The sequence below is a fragment of the Harmonia axyridis genome, chromosome 3 (assembly GCF_914767665.1).
Source record: "Harmonia axyridis chromosome 3, icHarAxyr1.1, whole genome shotgun sequence".
NCBI classification, from domain to species: domain Eukaryota; kingdom Metazoa; phylum Arthropoda; class Insecta; order Coleoptera; family Coccinellidae; genus Harmonia; species Harmonia axyridis.
Window position 1 is genome coordinate 39,289,761 of NC_059503.1, and position 22,697 is coordinate 39,312,457.

The 22,697-nt window shown below is 34.6% G+C and overlaps 2 protein-coding genes and 1 long non-coding RNA gene across 3 annotated transcripts; 2 read left to right on the forward strand and 1 right to left on the reverse strand.

Annotated features, from left to right (window-relative positions):
• The first annotated feature begins 4,818 nt into the window (after positions 1–4,818).
• On the forward strand, positions 4,819–10,697 carry LOC123675007 (synaptobrevin-1-like). The gene is made up of 3 exons (XM_045610226.1): positions 4,819–4,961; positions 5,158–5,446; positions 10,321–10,697. The coding sequence occupies exons 2-3, from the start codon at positions 5,161–5,163 to the stop codon at positions 10,404–10,406; spliced, it is 372 nt and encodes a 123-aa protein (XP_045466182.1). The 5' UTR covers positions 4,819–4,961; positions 5,158–5,160; the 3' UTR covers positions 10,407–10,697.
• Positions 5,453–8,209, forward strand: LOC123675008. The gene is made up of 2 exons (XR_006746732.1): positions 5,453–5,894; positions 5,959–8,209. It is a non-coding gene; the product is annotated as an uncharacterized LOC123675008 (long non-coding RNA).
• A 1,561-nt stretch (positions 10,698–12,258) lies between the features above and the next one.
• LOC123675009 (snRNA-activating protein complex subunit 1-like) lies at positions 12,259–14,000 on the reverse strand. The gene is made up of 4 exons (XM_045610228.1): positions 13,739–14,000; positions 13,538–13,684; positions 13,151–13,482; positions 12,259–13,070 (listed from the first exon to the last, which is right to left on the reverse strand). The coding sequence occupies exons 1-4, from the start codon at positions 13,906–13,908 to the stop codon at positions 12,976–12,978; spliced, it is 744 nt and encodes a 247-aa protein (XP_045466184.1). The 5' UTR covers positions 13,909–14,000; the 3' UTR covers positions 12,259–12,975.
• Between the last annotated feature and the right edge of the window lie 8,697 nt (positions 14,001–22,697).

Consider the following 22,697-nt stretch of genomic DNA (forward strand, 5'->3'; position numbering starts at 1 on the left):
ATCTAATAAACCTTATATTAAATTCATCACGATTTTTGAGGCATATCCTCGACCGCTTATAATCTTATCATTTGTCCCTGTGTGAACGCGGAAATGAAAAATGGTTCTTGATATATTGACGAAAACTTAAGCGTCCTCGCCAAAACATCATACTTTTCATCCAACAAAAGTTCCCTTTCCTGATAATAAACTGTTTCCATCTTGTTGTTGAAGTAATTCTAGACTTTTCGAATTCTTCTCAGCATATCTTCATCAGGTTCATCAGTTCCATCCTCTTCAAACGAAATGCAAACATCTCAAAGCAAAATGAGTAAAAACCTATATCGACCCATATGTTCAATAGTCCTGATGAATCCTTGATTACGGAATTGTTCCCATGTGAAACATGAGCCCAACAAATATTCTAAATTCCTAAGATGTTCAATCTTTCCATGCAGAAATTCGTGATTTTTCAGAAATACTTATTGGTAAAACTTGAATTGCATTTAAATTTGTCTTTTCTAAAATAAATTTAATGAAATCGTCATCTAACAATAAAGAGAAAAAAATCCATTGGAGAATTTCTCAGAGGAGTTAGTATCAATTCTTGATTTTTGATAAAATCAATGTTCTTCAAATTGTTAGGTGGTTCAAGTGTCCCTCACGAGGGTCAAAATTTTATCGTTGGTGTGAGGGCTTAAGTAGCTGTGTGGATTCTTGGAGCGATTTCGACGGAACACTGTCCTAATAGGGTCTCCCATGTCGACAAGGACCAAGTTGAGTGGTGAAAACTGAAAACTAAGACTGTCCCCCCACCACACCCTGCTGTAGTGTCGTGGCTTGGGGTATTGCACGAGGGTTAACGATGCCAGGCAAGTAAGGGGCCAACAACCTTTTGTCTTATATACCGACATTTGGAATCTGCTGTCTGTGGTCATGTCTCGAGGGCAGAAAACATATGCCGGGGGATTTGGCCTAACCGCCTGAACCAAGTATATGAAAGACACAATAAAGACTTTCTTTAAGACAAGGAGGAACAGCATATGCCGAAGTCTGCATGGCTAGTGGGAAGATCTTGTCCAGAATATGCGAACCCCGGATACCAGGCGACCCCCGGTTTAATTAGCCTCCCAGGGGTATGCGGGGCTCTGCCTCTGGTGACTGAAATTCCCTAGCTACTCGTGGGACCTAATTATTGACCAGGTAAATAAAAAAGAAGTGCCCGGCACTAGCTCTAATTTGCCAACCAGTGAGGAAGAACAAAGCCTCATTCAGCCTGGGGAACAGGGCGCAAGTCCTGGCCCCACGACAGAGGAAATGCTGCTGAGGAGAAGCTGTGAAAAGGTCGTAAAGGGCCTCGAAGAGTTGGCGATCAAGAGACCCAGACTCTCTGGGGCTGCCAGAGAGGGAATGAAGTTCCTCTAAAGATGGGGATGGTGCCTGATGAAGCCAGGAAAGTAGCCTCCAAACCAATTGGTCCCAGGCCGACAACAGGCTAGGCGACCAAGAGAAAAAGGTTGGAGGACAGCATGCCTGAAGGCAAAATAAGAAAGTAAGTTTATTCATCTTTTACAATTAATTGCTTGCACACGTCATATAAAAATCAAATAATTTATGTATATTGAGAAAATGAAGTCATTATTATTATTATATTTATAACAGTATATTCTAAAACAAGTTGCAGTATGGGCTCCTATTCCAACACGAATGCGAAATTCGAAAACGAGCTACGAAGGAGCGAGTTTTGGAACGCATGAGTGTTGGAATTGCCTTCTGCAACGAGTATTAGACAATATTTTCTCTATTTCAGTCAATTTTTGTTAAATATAGTCGAAATTCAATGAAAAATGCAGATAATATCTCCTAGTGACTTTCATTATAGTTCTCCAAATTATATTATATTGACAATTATTGACGTTTGTTGAAACTTCATAGGATTGGAAGTCAGTAGGCACAACCACAAAACGCAAAATATAACTGAAAACGATGCTGTAATGAGTTCATTACAGCACTGTTTTTAGAACTGTAATGAACTCATTACGATACTGAAATAGAGAAAATAACATACTAAAACATTCAATACATTTAAATATCAAAGTCCAGAAGGTTGAAGTCTAAAAATTTCTCGATACTATACATAGAATGCATTCTTTGCTAACAAAATTTTTATTCTTTTCTTGAAACTATTTACAGGCAAGTTCTTTGAATGAGAAGAGATTTTATTATATAGTTTAACCAACATATGAAATGGTCCTTTTTGAGATGAAGTTAATCTGCAGAAATTTTCCCTGATGAGATACCTTTCCCTAGTAGGATACTCATGGTAACCTCCATTCTGGTTATAATCATTTTTATGAGCATGATCATAGATTAATGCATCAAAAATATAGAGACAAGGGAAAGTCAATATTTTATAATTAATGAATGCAGTTCTGCAATTTTCCCTATATGACAATCCTGCAACAATTCTAATAGCTCTTTTCTTTGCAAAGCAAAAATTCTACCACTTGAAGAGCAGTTTTCCCAAGCCAAGAGTCCGTAACGCAGTACAGCCTCAACCAGAAAGAAATAAGCCACTTTCAAAACCTCATTTGATAATATTCGAGACATTGATCTCAATAGCAAAATATTTCTCGAAACCTTGGTAGCCAAAGAGCCTAAGCGTGCATAACATGAGGCTTCGAAAGCCTCACAGTTCTCAGGAGTTTCTAAGGCTCCTGTACAGTGTGATAAGCAAATAAGTGAGGTAAGCGGCTATATCTTAGGATCCTATCATCGTAGAGACTTGCGGTAAAAAATTTTATCACTAAAATGTTCACGAAAACACACTGGAAACTTCAGTTTGGCTCAACATTTTTGAGCAAATTAGATCTCGTCTAAGAGATAATATCTTGTTGATTGAGGACAAAATATACTCATTGTAAATTTGTTTTTGCCGCTTTCGATAGGGGGCGCTAAGTCAGAAGTTCATTGTTTTGCTCATTTTACTCCGAAATTTCCAATGTAATGATAGAATTTTCTTAACAGAAACAGAAGTTCCATCAAATTTGCATGAAAAAACCTAAAGGTCGCAAAGCGATAGTTTCAGACGTTCTGGAGTTATGGCCGAAAGAGTATATTCTTCAACTGATGCACTGCGAGAAACCAAATTGTGTCTTTAGATTCTGACAAAAACAGAAATCCCATAAAATTTGTATGAAAAATCCAGAAGGTCGCAAAGCGACAGCTTCAGGCGTTCTGGAGTTATGGCCCCAGACTATTTTCCAGGAGACGCCATCAGTCCACCACCGAAGGAAGTACAACGCCTCATCTAATGGTGCCGCAAAGAAAAGAAACAATTAATTCTGGGCTGCGATGCGAACGCACACCACACATAATGGGACAACACAGACACAAATCATAGAGGTGAGGATTTGCTTGATTTTCTATTTTCTAATAATATAGAGATAGCGAACATGGATAATAGTCCAACCTTTATGAATGCGATCAGAAAGGAAGTTATCGACCTTACGCTGGCGACATCACTTATTGAGGAAATGGTCAAGAACTGGAGGGTCTCAAAAGAACCACCCATGTCAGAACATATATGGCAATTGAATTTAACGTTGAAGCAACTGCTTCAGCTTATATTGAGTGCAGGATACCCAGAAAGACTGACTGGGAACTCTTTGTAGCCCATCTAAGATCTGAGCAGGAAGGCCTGACATACAACATCCGCTCCAATGACGATCTGGAAAACGCCTCTGCTCACTTCACATCATGTCTGAAGAGAGCATTCGAAAACAGTTGTCCACTCAGGAAGAAGACGATATCCAGAGACGTCCCCTGATCTTGAAAACCTCGAAAAACGGCTAGGAAAGCCTTCAACAAGGCTAAGTGAGGGGACAGCTGGAAAGCATATCGACTGGCCTTGGCCAATTAGAACAGCGAGGTCAGGTGCGCCAAAAGGCAGCCTTGAGAAGTTTCTGCGAGGGAATAGGTAAAACAGCCCCAGCAGCCAGACTTCAAAAAGTACTATCTAAGGATTCTAAGGAGCACTCCAACCCAATTGGCCAAATAAAGAAGCCATGAGGGCCATGAGGGGACTTTGCGAATGATCCTGAAGGCCAAGAAATTCGTGATGATTCCACCTAGCTATGCCAGAAGCTCTTGAAGCAGTCACGAGCTGAGCTTCGGGTGATGGTGGGACTGCTGACGGGGCACTGTCGGTACAAACATAATTTGTACCGTATAGGAAAGTCAGCAGATGAGATTTGCAGGCTCTGTGGATCAGAAGTAGAAACAGCTGAACACATGGTATGCAAGTGTTCAGAGCTGGCAGGCCTGAGAACCATTCATATGGGGTAGCCGGTCCTGGATACTCGTGAGATAACGGTCAAAGCCCCTAAAAAGGTTGTTAGTTTTATCAACGCCATTAAGACCTCCTTGGGTTTCCATGAATGAATAGGGCAGAGAACTAAATATGTACATGAACGCAGTCTCCGGAATGCTTACCGAGCCACAATAACCACAGTCAGTACATTAATAATAATAGGTGGTTCAGTGGTTGTGAATTATTTGTTCAACCCGTAATAGTAATTATATTAGAAGCGTTTTCAGCTGGCTTAAGCTCGATCATTTTGTATGGTCAGCATATGTATGGTAGACTTTAAATCGAATCTGATTTAAGAACGATATCAAATTGATTTTTTTCAGTAGTAATAATTTTTATTTCTCTAACAAAAAATAGCAATCATCTAAGTAAATTATTTACATATTAGGGAAAATATTTTAAACTAAACTAAACATTCCAATTTGATACTTACAGTAGGTACAAATGATTACGTCAACCGTCAAGTATACAGCTGATGACGTATTTTTGATTTTGACATTTCGTTTTGTTTTTCCTTCTCAAAAAGTTTATCTGGGAGGAAATTTTTTTCTTCCATATAGTTTAATTTGATTTTGATTCAGTTTGATTTTGTTGATTTTAACACAAAAAAGTAAGTACTCGTTTGATAGTATTTTGTAAGTTTTGATAAGGCAATTATATGTGACTCATTGGTCAGCAGATTTCCATCGAGTTGTGCACAATTTTTCTTTGTTGATTATAACATATTATGCATAAGATAGAAAGATTGGGTAGTTATTGTTTTAATTCAATAATTCAATTCAGAACTTTTTTATTATTTTTCTAAGAAAATGGAAAATGGAAATGGATCCGGTGCCAACAGGCCTAAAAATATGCTGGAACAGACACAGGCTCAAGTCAATGAAGTTGTTGGAATAATGCGAGTAAATGTTGAGAAAGTATTAGAGAGAGATCAGAAACTCAGTGAACTGGATAGCCGTGCTGATGCCTTGCAAGAAGGAGGAAAGCGATTTGAACAACAAGCACAGAAGTTAAAAAGGAAATATTGGTGGAAAAATTTGAAAATGATGATTATTCTTGGTGTTGTTGGGCTTGTCATTCTGATTATTATCATAAGTGAGTACAGATATTCATCAACATTGTTCATAAGTTGTTTTATCTTATCTGAATTTACTTAATATGCATGATTCAAAAAAAAAATTCACTGTATGAGTTTTGATTAACAAGTTATTCATGTAGCAAATATCTTCCTTTCGTTTTTTCTGTTCTGTTTGTGCTTTGGTTTTATGGAATGTTGCACCTTAACTAGTTCAACTTTGATTTTGGTCGGAAGAAAAGAATTTCCATTCAAATTTTTTCAAAAGTTAGACTTTGGAGTAGAGTTGAACAGAAAACTCCTTTTCGACCAGTATGTCGAAAACTTTGTAAGAGATGTCAACGATTTGCTTCAATATGTCCTTTGACATTGTAGGATTTTCAAAAATGATAAAACTTTTTTGGTAACATATTCCTCAATCTATTGCCAAGTAAATTTTGCATTAGCGATTTGGAATCCTCAGTCAAAGTATGTATTATTTAGATAGAATTGAGGGTATTAAGAATAAGTTTCCAAGATTTCTTGTTTTCAGAAATAATTTAGCTTATAGCAATCATATGTACTCGCATATCCTAGAGAGGCATGATGGAGCTGAAATCGCTGGCCAATGACGGACATCGTTTTCTTGTAAAATTTGTTAAAGATCTCTGTGTGCCTAAAATTCAGAATGATAACTCTGTTCAATAGCCTTTGCAACAACTTGGATATTTACGGTTCATCCCTATGTACTCTGAATATTCTCTCATAAACAACAACAAAAAAACAATCAATTTCATTTTCCTTCATAAATAGTATATTTATACAGTGATTGGATAAAGTGAGGAACAATATTCATAACTCCGTTGTTGAATGTTTTCGAGCGAAACGCTCAGACAGATCAATTGTGGTCAGGGCCGGTCTAGCTCCATAGGTGGCCTTTGGCAAGATGCTGATTTGGGCCCCCCTCCAAAAATTAAGACGATATTTATTGGGCGCCTCTCATGACATCTAACGGGGTTTGGAAAGGTTTTAAATTTTATTTAATGTGGTTTGAAAGAATTGCCTTCATGTCAGTAGTAAATTTAGATTTATCAATTATTGTCTCGCTACTTAAAAGAACAAGATTAATTATGTAGTACTACTTGGGAGTGGTTATATCTAAAATAGAACGAAAATTCAATGATAGGCCTACTGCAAATATGACAATGGAAAATACAATACACAAAAAACAATATATTACAACTATAAGCACAACTTTAAATTAACACCTTGGTATATATTGATACAGTGGACTCTTGTTAACTTGAAACACCACGGGACCAAGATTTTTCGTCGAGTTACGAATAGTTTGACATAGGCGTAATTCAAGTTATACAGGTCATTCTTGATTAAATTCGATTTACAGAGGTAATGAGATATAGAGGTAAGCTGAGAGGTAAACCAAGTGGTAATTCGGGTTATAGAGGTAAAGAATTGTGATATTTATTCCCTATAATAAGAGTAGATCGTACATATTTGATTAATTTACTGAAAATGAATTGACAATAGAAAATTTCACAATGAAATAAATCAACGTGTCTTTGTGTTGACAAAAGCCAATTGACAAATTCTGAATATTTTAAGAGTTTATCTGATGAAGGAGTCTGATTTAGACTCTAAAACGTCAAAAGATATTACTCATGAGAGTTAGTTTCTTTTTTGGTAACATTTTTTTCATCCTGACAAATTATTGCAATTATTGCCCAGGAACATTTCATTCAAATTATTTAAGCTTGTTTTAGAAATTGAGAGTGAAAACTGTAAATAAGTTTTTCGTAAAAATTCCAATCTACCGAGAGGTCTCAGAGGCTTAGGAAAGTCGGGATAAAAAACATCAAACAAAATATGTATTTCCAACAACCTTTAAATAACTGAGCAACAAATAAAACAAAATTCTATAAAACCTCACGAAGCAGTTATTGAATAATTAAATTCGCTCGATTTATCGACACGTTTCGACTTGTGCGGCAGGGTTTGGAATTACTACTGACTTCGAGTTATAGAGGTAAATTTAGTGCGTCTTCGACTTATAGAGGTAAAAATGGTAAAATATATCAGTAAAATCGTTTCGAGTTATGCATGGAATTTTTTTCGGCATAGACAGGTTTTTTCAAGGGGATTGAAACTAATTTGTGTTAACGAGGATTCCGAGTTAACGAGGTTCGAGTTATCGAGAGTCCACTGTACTAAAATAGGGCCTGATAAAATAGTCAAGTAAAAGTATAAAATAAATCATTATTATATAATAATACATAAATAAATATTTAAACAAAGTTTTTACACTCATATGGGTTAGTTCCAAATGGTTGACGGATAGCAATTTTAACATTTGCGTTAAATTTTGTTTATCTTTTGAGTTCAATAAATATTTTCTTCCATGAAAGTTTCATGTTTATTTTTTACAGTGAATTTTGAATAAAATTGTTATCTATGGTACAAATTTTTTTACACCATCAATAAGTGTCCAATGAATCAGCAAAAAAATATTGAGGCAGTCATAAATAAACTTCTCATGTCATAAGTTTTCTAATCAAAAACTAAAATTGACTTGTCCTATCGTTTTGCTGAAATAAATTCAATAACGTAGTAAAGAATTTTATTCTTTACTTTATCCAAACACTGTATTGGTTCTTTCTGTATCAAATATTTTCATTTGTATATTTCTGAAGCAATATTACTGCATACTTTTTTGTTATTTAGAATATTAGCTTGCTTTTTTCTATTCCATGAAGATCATTAATCATCTTTTGAGGAAAATTTCTAAAGATTAAAAACAACATAAAAAAACTATTATTGAAATTCATCTTTGCATTTTCTCAGCCTGGATTACATCCTAAGTTCTTAGGAGAACATATTGAATGGGTCCTTCGGTATTGAGAATTTTGTCCTTTGAAATTAGTGGATTGCTCTAGCAGTGGATGTGTTGTATGAAATTATTCTTATGTTACTATTAACAACGATTCATATATAAGTTTATTATGCATGTAGAAAATATATTGTTTGTTGTATGTAAGGCTAGTTGATTTTATTTTGCTTGTTTGCCCTTCTTTCCACTTAATTTAATTGTAGGGGCTTCTTATGCTTTGATAGTTTGATTATTAGTATTTTTCATGCAATGTGATGCTTTGGATTATTTCAACATTTTGAATTGATAATTTGTGGGTAGAAATATTTTAATTTATGAAATTCAATGGAATCTATTGTCTTGTCATAAGATTGGTATTGTACATTGTTACAAAATATTGTCCTTGGTATTGCTTTAATGAGATGTTAGTGGATTAATAAATCAACAAGGTCGTAGCGAGAATTGAAACGCCCTGGAACAGAATAGATTTTGGCGTCCCTTGTCATTCATTCTATGAATTGCTCAAAATCGATTTCAACACAATTAATACAATTTTAAACTAAATGAACCTATATCAAACATATAGGAAGCTTTTTTTAATGGAAATATTTTTTTTTTTTTTGGGATCCCACCCTTTTTTCAAATATACATAGTTTGAAACTATTTTAAGGAGCCATTTTCAACTTATGTAGTGCAGAATATTGAATTGAAATGACTGATTTTTTATTTATTTATTTATTTATTAACCCAAAGGGATCATGAGTGATCCATAACAGGCATATTTTACAATATAGTAATAGTAACAATAACAAGTGTGGCAACTAAACAATTACCTAATTCTAAGCACAGTAGTCTTAAAATAAACAAATTTAATTTGAATTACCATGAACACAATAGAAAGCCATGGAAGTAAGGCATTAATTATAGAATTCGGAGTTGCTGTGTTTATTTCATTTTCTGGTTTCTATGGTATTTCATTGTGTATAAGACAAATTAAATTCCTTTACCAATTTTGATCTAATATTCAGAACTGAATGAGTGGAAAATGGCTTCAAAATAGTGAACTATATGTATATTTAGAACAGGGGATTTTTTTTTTTGATATGTAAATATATCAAACAAAATCTATTGATTGATCTTTTCGTTTCCATATATCAACATGAACCTAGGGAAAACGATGTTGATAAAATTATTGAGTTTTAACAATCTGTTTATAAAGCAAGCTAAATTATCCATTGAAAATTAAAACAGCCCAATTGCCGATCATGACTGGGGTTTGGTCTGTATTTAGTACTATTTAAAAATGACTTTCTTGAAGATTTCCTTTAAATATGAAGTCATAGTTTGCAGTTGTCATTCTTGTCTAGGATAACATTTTATGTAGAGCAATGCCAAGTTCCTAATAACAGTTGTTAAAGATTAGGCAAATTCCAATTCTAATTTTTTTTGTCTTCTATCTTTGTAAATAATCATGAGGTATTCATATCCATATTTTATTTTTTTACATATTTTTGGGAAGTGTATTTAGGCCATTTTTTTTTAGAAAATATAGTTTCTTTCTTTAAGTAACACTGCTGTGGTTAATTTATTTCAGCAATAACATGAGGTCAGCTTTTGAACGAAAAAGTTTTTGCCAGATTGTCGAAACAATCCATTTAGAATTCACAAAAAGAATTTTGAGATTCTATTCTAAACCTTTCATTGTAAACTGGAAGACTATGATTCATTCAGTAAAAAAATTGAAAACTAGCAAAATTAATTCTTAGTATTAAATGAATCCAAATAATTACGTCGGCAGCATAGCAAAGGGTTGACAATACAAATTTTATAAATTGCCTGGTGTTGTTTTTTCAAGGTGGATACAGTTAATATTTCCGATTCACTATCCATGACATCATGCCATAGCAAAAATTAATGTACTATACTTTTCCAATCTGAATTTTTTACAATTAATTTCTTAGGACTTTTTCAAAAGTTTTAGAGTTTTCATTTATCCATATATGGTAAGTGAAAGACTATATTATTTTACAGTGTCGATTTGGCCTAATTCAGATTCTGACACCTCTCCATCACCAGTGACTGCTGCTTCTAAAACTGAGGCTCCCACAGGACAATAAGGAATCTGAATCAGTTATTTATTTTTATCTATTTTCCATTTATCTAAATATTGTGAGTCCTAATATGTTAATGTGAAACAATTCATTTTACCGATGTTGCTTTAGACAATATTCAATTTGTAAAATATTTGTATTATGTATTTTTGGAGAAACTATTATTCCTTCATTGATAATTCCGCCTATGAAGTGCCTAAGTGCCCATGCGCACAAATTGAAAGGTTTATAATTGATGTTTAAACTTGAAAGTATATTTTGTTAACCACTTTGCAAATAAAAAACATTTATACATGATTTTTTGCATTTCATTTGAAAACTTCAACATGTTAATAAGAGTCGTGCCATTTAAGAATATTCTTCACCAATAGAGTACAACTCTTTAGGGGTCCAAATCGTTTCAGCGATCATTTCATAAATTGGTACGCTTTATTTTATGTTAGGGACCATCGATTTATATAGGTGTTCACTATTATTCATTTTATAGTTTGTGTGCACTTCCTCTATAGCTCTTGTACATTATAGTCTAGTGAATTTCTAAGATAATTGACTTGTTCCACTATTTGATCATAGTTCACTGTGGAGGAATCGATGAAATTAATAATTTCTATTTAATTCCAACAAAAAACGTGAAATGGAATAGAGAAAGAAAACACTCAGTTTTCTATTGAGTCTTATTTTACAACAGCAATATTTTAGGTGTCAACATAATAAAAAGGCTCAACTTTCTATATAAAAAGATGTTGGCCTATGATGAAATATTAAAAATTATTCTACAAATCGAATAGGAGTTCAAAGATGCTTTGTATCTATTTCGTTTAGTTATAAAAGAAAAATAACAGAAAATATAAAATTAGCCATATTTAATAATTCTTTATTTCAAATAAGGTACTCACTAGAAATGAAATAGAGTCTAAATACAATCTAGTGACTAACTTTATTATTTATTTATTGGTAAAATATTTAATTATTCCTTAGTTTGCCAGTGCTCTGTAATAGACATTATAGTTTGATGCTTCTTTCATTCTTTGTTCAAGTTAGATTAGATTTAATTTATAGGGCTTATGGAGCAATGCAACCTAATGGTCTATTGTGCTTTCTATTAGAGCTATTCTCTTCATTACTTGATCTACAGCTTGCCTTCCATTTCTACAAGCTTCTTATCCAAAGCAGATTTTGCATTGTATAGTGATGGCGAGGAATTCCGTCACCGTCACGTTCCTGAGGCGACAATGCCTTGAGAGGAATCTAGTGAGGAGGTTTAGTATATTCTTGCTAAAATTCAGATACTTCTTGGATCTCGTAGTGTCAAAGTTTTGAAGAAACTTTTTGTAATGATCCAACCTAAGAAGATTCACCAGTGCTTTTTCTTTCGGTTTTTTGACTTTACCACAGTAAGATTCCAGGTGAACAAAATGAGTTTATACTCCTTTTCATTCCCAAGTGACCTGGAACCCAGACTAAAAAGACTTGCCTTTTTCGTTGAGTTTTTTATGGCGCTCCATTACCATCTCAGAATAGATAATTATGCGAACCCAGAGCGTTAATTGCAGCTTGACTTTATAATATATCACTATATCACATTTGTGATAATTTCTTGCTAGGTTAATTTGCACAATTTCTTTTGCAAGTATCTCTGCCTGAAAAACACTTAGATAGCAGGCTAACGATAGTGGTAGTGACATTTGGTGCCAGTACCAAATCTGTGTACCATTTATTGGTATTTTTTTTGAGAACTGGGATTGTGGACTTCCTTTTCCTATATTGTAAGTTTCTGTTTGCCTTATATTTGGAGTTTGTATTCAACTTATCATCTGGTATTTTTATTAGAGGGATTTTTTCATTAATAATAATAATATAATAATGAACTCCTTTATTTCAAAATATCTCTATGTACATGAGTGAAAAGAAATGATGTCAGCACAGAAATACATATAACTCAAATAAAATTCATCAGATAATCACAATTTAAATAATCCTCAACTGAATAAGGTTCTAAAACAATTAACATTTTCTTTGTGACTTTTTTAAACTTTGTAAAGATAAACATTCTACAGTAATTTGGTAATTTGTTATAAAGTCTTATGCACATATAATAGGGTCATTTTTCTGCCAATGTTAGTCTATGTATGGGACAGTTCAGATCTAAAGTTCTCGTCTTATAATGATGAGTATATTCACTCTCGAATTTATCTTTATGTTTGCAAAAGGAAAACCAAACACTCATATATATACAGAGCATAAACTGTCATTATACCCATATCCTTGAAAACACTGCAGCATCTCTAAATCTCTAAACTTCATACCATTTATAGATCTTATAGTTCTCTTTTGTACAAAGAATAATGCTTGTATGTTGGAGTTGCATTCCCAGAAAATGATTCCATATCTGAGAACTGATTCAAAATTGGCTTGATAGGAGTATTTTCAAAGTTTCCTTGTCCATATACCTAGCCATAACTCTAATACCATATCTGATGCTACTCAGTCTCATTCATCATTGATGTTTGTTTACCATTCATTTTCAACCCTTGCTCAATAGAAATTCAACTTTTCCAGTAACTTTATAAAACATTCATTCACTATCTGAACTTGAAGAGTTTTCTTCCAATAAAGAATTCAAGTCATCTACTAATGTTGATGAGAATGTGCTAAGACCAGGATTGTGTACTGTAAAAATATTTATAAAAGAACCATGAAAAAAACAAGAAAATGAAAATAATGATCTTCTACTTAGAAAATCTACTTACCAGCAAAATTTGAGAGGGCTTGTCTATAATCATTCAATGTCTGAGTGAAGTTTTCCAAAAAATTACCTTCATTCAACACATTTTTTAAATTATTCCTAGGATTTGTCTCACGATGCATTTGAAAAGTATCATCAATGAAATCCACACAGTTTTTTAAATATCTAGGTTCTGGAGCTAATACTTTTCTTTGAAAAACATAATTAAATGCATTAGCCTTCACTAATTTATCAAAAATAAAAAGTGGTTCTAATTCTCCTTTACCCTGAAGTCTGTGGATCAAGTTTTCCAGTACCACATATTCCTCAGATGTTATTCTAATTTTTACCCATTCACTTTAAAAAGGAAATTAAGTTATAATACAATATTGAATGAGATGTCGAAACTCACCATATGGTTTGTTTGAAGTACAATGCGTATAAGAGATATAAGGCCCCAACTTCTGTGTAAATATTTCTTGGAAACATTATGAATTTTTTTATGATGAAAAATGAATTGTCCATAAAAGTTTCAATTAATGTATAATATGGCTGTTCCCTAAAAAAAAAAGTTATAATCGCATTTAACGCTGAATGTATGGGATATACTTACGAAAAAATGTACGAAAACATCAATCCTTTCCAAACACTAGAAAAATCGGAGAATTTAAAAGAACGTTTTTTCTCAAATTCACTCAATAAATTTTCGGCATCCGATTGGAATGCTGTCGCGATAATCCTATCGAATTCAGGAATTGACCAACATACTTTATTCGAAGTCATTTTATCTTTTGGATAGTAAACATCAACTTAGCAATCTATGAAAGAGTTTGAATTGACCATATTCACCGTCGCCATATTGTTTTGCGACAATACCAACTACCCAGTATTCCCAACGGAGAAATTTTGAGTTTACTAGAAAAATACCGCTAATATCAAAAATACTATCAGCCATAGAGACTATTCTTCCACTGACTATTTCCAAAAATGAAGCGAAGCCTTCATTTATACACTCGGCCACAATTAATTTGTTCAGAAAACCACCTTTCACTAATGTTTTTATTTCCAAAAGGTGAAATTTTTGCAAAATATTGTCCCAAACAAGCCTATCTGACGTAGCAGCCAGAAAAGGTACACATAAACTTCACTTAGAAACTTTATATTGTGGAATTTTTCTAGTAAACTCAATATTTCTTCGTTGGGAACACTGGGTAGTTGGTATTGTCGCATAACAATATGGCGACGGTGAATATGGTCAATTGTTTGGAAAGTCTGCGATGGTTGTTTCTATGATCTGCGAACCATAGACAAATAAAGAGAAGACTGACGACTGCGTAGAGTCGTTTGAAATGTTGATGCTATCGACCCGAGGGGCAGAGTTTGGAACTAATGTATCGCTATTTCACACAAAAACATATTTCATCCTTATCTACTGTAAATGATGAAATGTTTTCGGCGTAAATTCCAATCTCTCTTTTGTGTTTCAGTTCTCTCCTGATTCTTATTTTCTTTTTTTTTTTATACGCATCTCTCGGGAAAAGACTGAGCGCCCCGAGATGAATTTGAAAGAAATCGGTTTGTGCGTGTCTTAAACTGCTGTAAGTTGTAACCAATATATATACAATAATGTTCAACAGTTATATACATATTTACAATTTACAGTTATATTGGTTAGGCTAGCCGGCGAGATGCGAATGGGTTAGGCCGCCAATTGCTAGAGCGTGCCCACTCCCTTGCGTCGTAAGTTCGCTCGTGTCGCTGTTGGGTCAAAACCCGTGGACCGATTGAACATTACGATTTCGGGGCGATGGACACGTCATTTGCATTGACGGTTCTAACATTCCTCGGACCTCGTCGACAAGACATATTTTCCAATATGTCGGTATGTGATAGTGCCAGTGTGAAATAGCGATTTGATTTTGGGGGTTATTTTAGGGAGGTTTAAGGAAAATTGGGAGGTGTTGGTAAGGATGGGGCTAGGAGTCAGCGAGGTTAGGTGGCGCGGAACAGGACAGATGAATATACAAGAACATACAATGTACTACAGCGGCAACGATGATGTGCAACATTACAACGGAGTGGCAATAATAATAAATAAGAAGAATAGTAAAGCTGTCAAAGCATTTGTGCCGCTATCAGATAGTTATTGCAACTAAGGGCTGCCCTAGGGATATCAATATTATTCAGGTGTATACTCCGACCTCAGACAGCCATGAAAGTGAAATCCGAAAATTATACTCTGAGATTAAACAATAGTTGAAGATAACGAAAAGGAATTAAATAAATATCATCATGAGAGACCTAAATGCCAAGGTAGGAGAAGGGACAGTCGGAAACTTGGTTGGAGAAAAATTTGGTAGAAAGTTGATGACAGGGAAGAGACCATGGATGAGGAATGAAATCTTAGATCTTATGGAAATTCGAAGGAAATATAAGAACACAAAAGTAGAAAAATATAAGGAAACCCAAAAAACCATTCAGAGACTGATCAGACAAGCAAAAGAAAAATGGATGAATGAACGATGTCTGGAAATAGAAGATTTACAAAAAAAGCAAGATCAGTTTAATATATACTAAAAAGTTAAGGAAATCACTGGAACAGGAAAGACGACACAACAGATCAATTTCCTTCCAGACGATAATAAACTGATCACAGATCAAAAAGAAGTACCTAAAGGAAGAATGGTTTAGATATACGAGTACTTATACATGACATATTGGACGATGAAAGGATGGAACCTGAAATCGAACATGACAACGGACTTATACTGAACTGAATGTCTTAACATCAGAGGTGGAAGCAGCAATAAAGTAACTAAGAGCGAAAAAGCTGCGGGGCCAACGTATACATAAAAATATTGAAATTATTGGATACAGAAAACATACAGCTACTCACCAAATTTATCAATCGAATCTACATCACAGGAAATTTTCCTCAAGATTGGATCAAGTCAGTGTTTATACAAATTCTAAAGAAGAATACAGCGAGAAAATTATTCGATTTCAGATTGATCAGCCTAAAAGTGTAGAAACCAGAGGAGTGACGTGTATCTTTGTTTTAGAGATTATGAAAAGGCTTTCGATCACATAAATCATTCAATATTGATACAATTACTTCAGAACCGGGCCTAGACTACGAGGACATTAGGTTGATAAAGACTTTATATTGGAAACAAAGAAGCTGTATACAATTTGGTGACATCTCCTAAAAACTAAAAAATTCTCACAAACACCACCTTGTCACTTGATGCCGATACCGCTTTGTGAGAATGAGAACATACATATATTCTTTACTTTTGTATGGAACGGAGTCTTGGACAATGGAATAAAGAATAATGCAGCGACTGGAAGCGTTTGAAATGTGGGATTTATTTTGAAGATATCATGGGCAAGACGGATGACAAATGATAATTTCATTGGTGGTGATCTCGCTGACATCTTTATGATGAACGAAAATCACCTCCGGGGCCATCGGTATGAGTTGTACCACGAGGTGTTTCGTACACGTGCTAGAGAGTTTTCCTGTCGAATCGGGTATTCGGTAGATCGAACTCTTTACCGGAGAGTGTCGTGGGTGCTGAGAGTGTGAATTCGTTCAAAAACAGACTAGACTCTATTTTTGCTTAGAATGTTTTTTTTGTTTTTTTCATTTATCTCCAAAGGTGTCTTTTTTTGTATGAGATTTATAGGCCATATGGCCTCATCTCAGTATCTTTTTATAATAATAATAATATTTCATATTTGTATAGTCTTTGAATATCCCGTAGATATTTCTTCTAAGACATTCGTGTTAGTTTGCTTATTATTTCACAACAAATGGACGTTGGTTTGTTTCGGAATAGTGTAAAACACTTTTATCCTTAGTCCTGGTTGTTTCCTTTTAGGAGAAGGAAACTTTAGAGAGCGTGTTGGAGTCTCACACGCTTATTGGGACAGAGTTTAGCTTTCTTCTCCGTTTTCAATTTATTGTGGTGATTTCAATTGTCACCATTTGATGTGGGGCTATGCAGTTAATGACATGAATGGTATAGCATTAACTGAATGGATTGAAGATAATAGAGAGTTATTGCAACGCACAAATAAGCGATCTTTTATTACAGGATCTCTTATTTTGACATGTACGCATGCGCATTTTGTCAGATATTAAGGATTGTCTAAATCTAAAATACAGGCCTCCCTTACTTTATTTAAATACAGGCGACCAACTTTTATTTAAGGATCCTTTATTTTGACAGATATCTGTTTATGTCGAATATTTGCCGTCGTTATTCAGCAAGAACTAACCTATAAATATTTGTAGCTGTTTAGGTAAACAAAGTGATGAAGTAAACTTTTTGAGAAATTTGCATTTTATTTCTTGATTTTGGGTATCTGTGGGAACCATTTCATTCGAGGAAAACAATGTGCTCTTAATAACGAATTTTTCAAGAACTCATACGATTCTCAACAAAACACCATATTTAATTTAATAATATTGATAAAATTTTATTAGAAATAAGAATTTACCTATATGTATAATGTAGTATTGTTACAGAATGCTACTGCATACTGAATATTTTTTTTTTATATTGAATATAAGTAATTTATTCTGTAATATGGACACACCAATGGGATTGTTTTGAAAGAAAAATAATAAACTTGTTACCTAAGTACTTTTTTATATATTGGATCAATATAGCATAAAAAAAGCAAATCACAATGCAGAACCAAATTAATTATCAGTAATGTTATTACAAAATTATACGTTAAGTACACTTTTTTCAAAATCATTGTTGGAAAAGGTACAAAAATACATAATTCATTCTGTTAAACAAAATAATCTTCCAATACTGCTGGTTTTACATAAAAAGAAATACTTGATTACTTCTTTTCAAACAGGTACATAAAGTAGAGTGATATTTTACATAATGATGATACTTTGTCAACAAGTTTCTCTAATAGTTCCATCGATAAAACCCCAGTAGTTTGGTACAGCTCCTCCCATATAACGAATTGGTAGACTAAAAACGAATTAAGGTAATATATAATTTAAGTTCAATTCAGCTAATAGCTTACCTGTACATATAGCTGATAACTATTTCTATAAAGCCACTTATGTGCATTCAAATTATCTTAGAAGTGTCCATGATTTTCCACAATGAAGTTTGCAGTTATAAAAATAAACTTCGATAATGATTGCGAGACTTGCAGTAAAAATTTTCCAAGTCAACTAGTCGATTTGTTTCAATTGTTTTTGATATATTTTCTACACCAACTGTATCTATTATGAAAAATCAATTCCTCTATAATGGTCCCAGCTAAAATTGCTAACGCTATTTGTTCTTTCATTTTCGATTTTGAACTTTTACCAAATGAATTATTTTATTTATCAGAATACAAAATAAAGGTGACAAAATATAAATATGTCAAATTTAAAGATCTGTCACTTTACTGACTTTCGTTAAAAGCACCTTGCAATAGTTCACTTTTAACGTCCACGATAGAGGATCCTTTATTACAGGATCCTTTAATAAAAGATCGCTTATTTGTGCGTTGCAATAACTCTCTAATAATTTCAATCTGATTTTTGACGCAAAAGATAAACCAACTTTCCATTCTTCTAGATGGAATAGAGGATATAATCCAGATTTGTGTATAGTTTCTGCAGATACTGATTCTAAACCTCTTCCTGTTAGACGTAAGGTTCTCAATGATTTCCCACATAGCCAACACAGACCAATTTTAATTCGTATAGGAAATATTCTTCACATCAATGTTTCTTTACCTAAGGCTAGATGGAATTTCAAGGAAGCTCGTTGGGATTGTTTCAAAAATAAAATAGATAGTGATATTAGATGGTTTCGTCCATGTTCTCAGAATTATTTTAGGTTTGTGGGTGTAGTGAAAGCTGCTGCGAAAAAATTCGTCCCAAGGGGATATCGTCAGAATTATATTCCTGGTTGGTCTCCTGAGACGCAAATGTTGTATGAGGACTATAAAAAATCACCGACTTCCCAAAAAGCGGAAGATTTATTGAAATCTTTGAATACAGGTCGTAAGGAAAAATGGAATTCTGTTTTATCTAACATGAACTTCACTCATTCTAGTAGAAGTTCCTGGGATGTTCTACGGAAATTAGGTGAAGCTGCTCCTATTGTTGAATCAACTTCTAAAATTAATCCAGAATTAATTGCTCGTCGGCTTGTGGGCGTTTCTAATTCCGTAAAAATTTCCAGATCTGAGGTAAAAGAGATGAGGAAAAATTTACATAGATTGAGATCATCGTCATCTGTTGTAGATGTTATTTCTCGTCCATTCAGTTTGGAAGAGTTGACATCTGCAATTAAATGCACAAAAACTAGAAAAGCTGCCGGTTTCGATGGAATCTATCCTGAATTCATGAAACATTTGGGGACGAAGGCCTTATCTTGGCTTTTGTCCTTCTATAATGATATATTGAGTTCAGGTAACTTTCCAAATGAATTTCGTAAAGCAAAAGTAATTGCTATTTTGAAGTCAGGTAAAAATTCTTCCGATCCAAGTAATTATCGCCCGATAAGTCTTCTGAGTGTTCCTTTTAAAATCTTGGAAAGGTTGATTCTATTCAGGATTGAACCTTATGTTGAGGATGCTCTGCAAAATTGTCAAGGAGGTTTTAGGAAAAATAGAAATTGCTCCGATCAAGTACTAACGTTTTCAACAAAAGTCTTATTGTTGATCCCTCAGAGAAAGTTCTAGGTTTCAATCTTCCTAGGAAAATTTGGTGTATTTTGAATAGACTTAGAACTGGTCATGGTCGTTGTAATAGTACCCTCTTCAAATGGTGTTCTATTGATAGCCCACTATGTGAGTGTGGTGTAGAAGAGACCATTGACCACTTGGTGAATGATTGTCCGATTTATAAATTTCATGATGGTTTCCAAGCTATCCATTCAGTTTCAGATTCTTTTTTAGAATGGGTAGTTAACTTCAAATCGATATAATGAAAACTAATATTTAGTACTCCTTTCTGCTTCTTTTCTTTTTGTTTTAGGATCCAATTGGAAATTATAGAGTCGTCAACCGAAAAGAGAGGATAAAGGAAATTTTGTTTTGGTTGAAGAGGAAGTCCTTCAATATAAATTATGTCAGCTTATTCTGTAAACGTTTACACAAACCAGTCACTACACCGATACGGGGAGACAGAGTTTTTGCTGAGGTTTTTATCTGTTCTCTTGTATCATACGTTGAAATGTATGATGCCCCGTTACATTTCCTCTGCTAATACTGAGATTCATCGACACATATGCTTGATTGTTTGAAATTAATATTTTGTATTTGCTCTTTTTCAAAAGAATATATAATATATATATAAGCGCTAACTTGGGGCGCTTTATTTTCGAGGGGTCTTGCGGATCGTAGTTAAGGGCATCTTCCAGGGTCTTGTTTGAGTGGAACTCTAGTTTTTCTAACAGCTTCCTATTTCGGAGTCTCATTTGCTTCGAAATCGTGTCCATTTTTAGGTCTCGTCTAATGTCGGCGTTTCGGATGAACCAAGGGGCATCTGTTAATTTCCTTAGAATTTTATTCTGTAATATTTCCAGTTTATTTTTGTGGCACTTTTCAGCTTGACCCCAAGCTGTGGAGCAGTAAAGAATGCTTGGTATTATAACAACTTTGTATAGTCTCAGTTTGTTATCTAGGCTCAGCTGACTATTTCTCGCTAATAGGGGATGAAGTTGTACATTTTTCTGACTGACTTTCTTACTGATTGCATCGATGTGATGTTTCCACGTGAGTTTGCGGTCGAAGATCACACCGAGGTATTTAATTTTGTTGATCCACGGGATCTTTTCCCCATTTATCTCTATTTGATTTGTTGGTAGACCTGATTTTCTGCTGAAGACAATTGCTTGCGACTTAGCTGGATTAACTTTCACCTTCCATTTTTCCATCCGTTTCAGGATGTCGTCTGTGGCAGTCTGAAGGTATCTTCCACTAAGGTTCATGTTCCTTGAATGGGCAAGTACAGCTGTGTCATCAGCATATGTGAAAATTTTCACATCTTCTTTAAAGATTCTTGGGATGTCAGACGAGAAAATGTTGTACAACTTCGGCGAGAGTACTCCTCCTTGTGGTACTCCAGCTTTAATTGGGGTTTTTGCTGACTTACAAGTGCCAATCCTTACTTGGAAGGTCCGGGACGTGAGGTAACTTTTAATGATCTTGATTAAATTTAGATTTATGCCTGCTTGGTTCATCTTGTACATTAGACCATCGTGCCACATTTTGTCGAACGCCTTCGAGATATCAAAAAATGTGGCCGTACATATGTGTTTCCTATTAATGTTTTGGATCACCGACTCCGTTAGCCTGTGGACTTGCTGCTCTGTCGAATGCTCCGTTCTGAAGCCGTATTGTTCATCTGGAATAACGTTGTTTTCCTCCAATTCTTCTTCCAGTCTTCTAAGGATGATTCTCTCGGTGATTTTTCCCATAGTCCTTAAAAGGCTTATGGGCGGTGACTTTGAGGAAATATTGGGTCGTCACCTTGTTTTGGAATCATTATCACAACGGCATTCTTCCACCCTTCTGGGAAGTGTTGTAATCGGAAGATGCCATTGATTAATGTGGCAAGGTTTTGTGTAAATTCTACTGGTACGTTTTTCAGATGCGTATTGGAAATACGATCTTCACCAGGGGAGCTTCTTTTCTTTAGGTTCTTTATAACCTGCACTTCATCTGCGTTAGTTGGTCTCAACGCTGTGTCGCACTGTCCTCGTAGAATTTTCCTGACTTTTCTCTCTATTGTTTCCTCAGAGTCAACGTCGTCTTCCGGGGTTTCATTCACTGAGAATTGGAGTTCGAGTCTATCGGCGAAGACGTCGGCTTTTCCTTGGTCTGTATGAACAATACGGCCTGGTCCATGTAGCGGTAAGGATCTGTTCTTTTTATAGCCCATTCTTTTCATAAGGTCCCACATTGGCTAATGATTGATGTTCTCTAAAAGTATTTGTCATCTTTCGTTTCTGAAATTCTGGATCTCGGTTTTCACCTTATTTGTCCACCGGTTTGCCTCCCTTTTATCCATGGAGTTCATGGTCCTCTGGGCACTGCGTATGGCTCTGTTCTTGAGCCGAATCAAGTATTTTATCTCCTGAGGGAGGCTGTTTTTATCCGGGGATTTCTTTGAAGTTGTCGACGTCGATTCTGTTATAGCATTTTGGATGTCTACTGTCAGTCTTTTTGCTGTATTATCAATTTCTGTTATGTTTGTAAGATCTTCCAAAGGTTGTGAGCTGGTTAGCAATTCATTGAACTTATTCCAGTTTATAAACCTCTCCGTGTGCAATGTCGGAGTGTCGTGCCAATGTGCCAATTTTAATATAATTGGGTTGTGATCTGAACTGAGGGCTGTCTTCGTGTGGATTTCTGATGAATACTCAATATTATTGAGTATGAAGACATCTAGGACGTCGGGTCTCCCTCTGCCATAGTGAGTCGGTGTGTCAGGATCAACAACAGAATAGTTGTTTATTTGTTTATTTGTATGGTAATCAATGTAAATTTACAAAGATCCTACCATTTTAACCCATCAAAATTACATGGGGAGT

Excerpts from the sequence above, each read along its gene's own strand:
- LOC123675007 (XM_045610226.1), top strand. The coding sequence starts at position 5,161 with ATGGAAAATGGAAATGGATCCGGTGCCAACAGGCCTAAAAATATGCTG. Across the intron at positions 5,447-10,320 it reads CATTCTGATTATTATCATAA|TGTCGATTTGGCCTAATTCA; the intron begins GTGAGTACAGAT and ends ATTATTTTACAG.
- LOC123675009 (XM_045610228.1), bottom strand. The coding sequence starts at position 13,908 with ATGACTTCGAATAAAGTATGTTGGTCAATTCCTGAATTCGATAGGATT. Across the intron at positions 13,685-13,738 it reads ATGTTTTCGTACATTTTTTC|GGAACAGCCATATTATACAT; the intron begins GTAAGTATATCC and ends TTTTTTTTTTAG. Across the intron at positions 13,483-13,537 it reads TACTTCAAACAAACCATATG|TGAATGGGTAAAAATTAGAA; the intron begins GTGAGTTTCGAC and ends TCCTTTTTAAAG.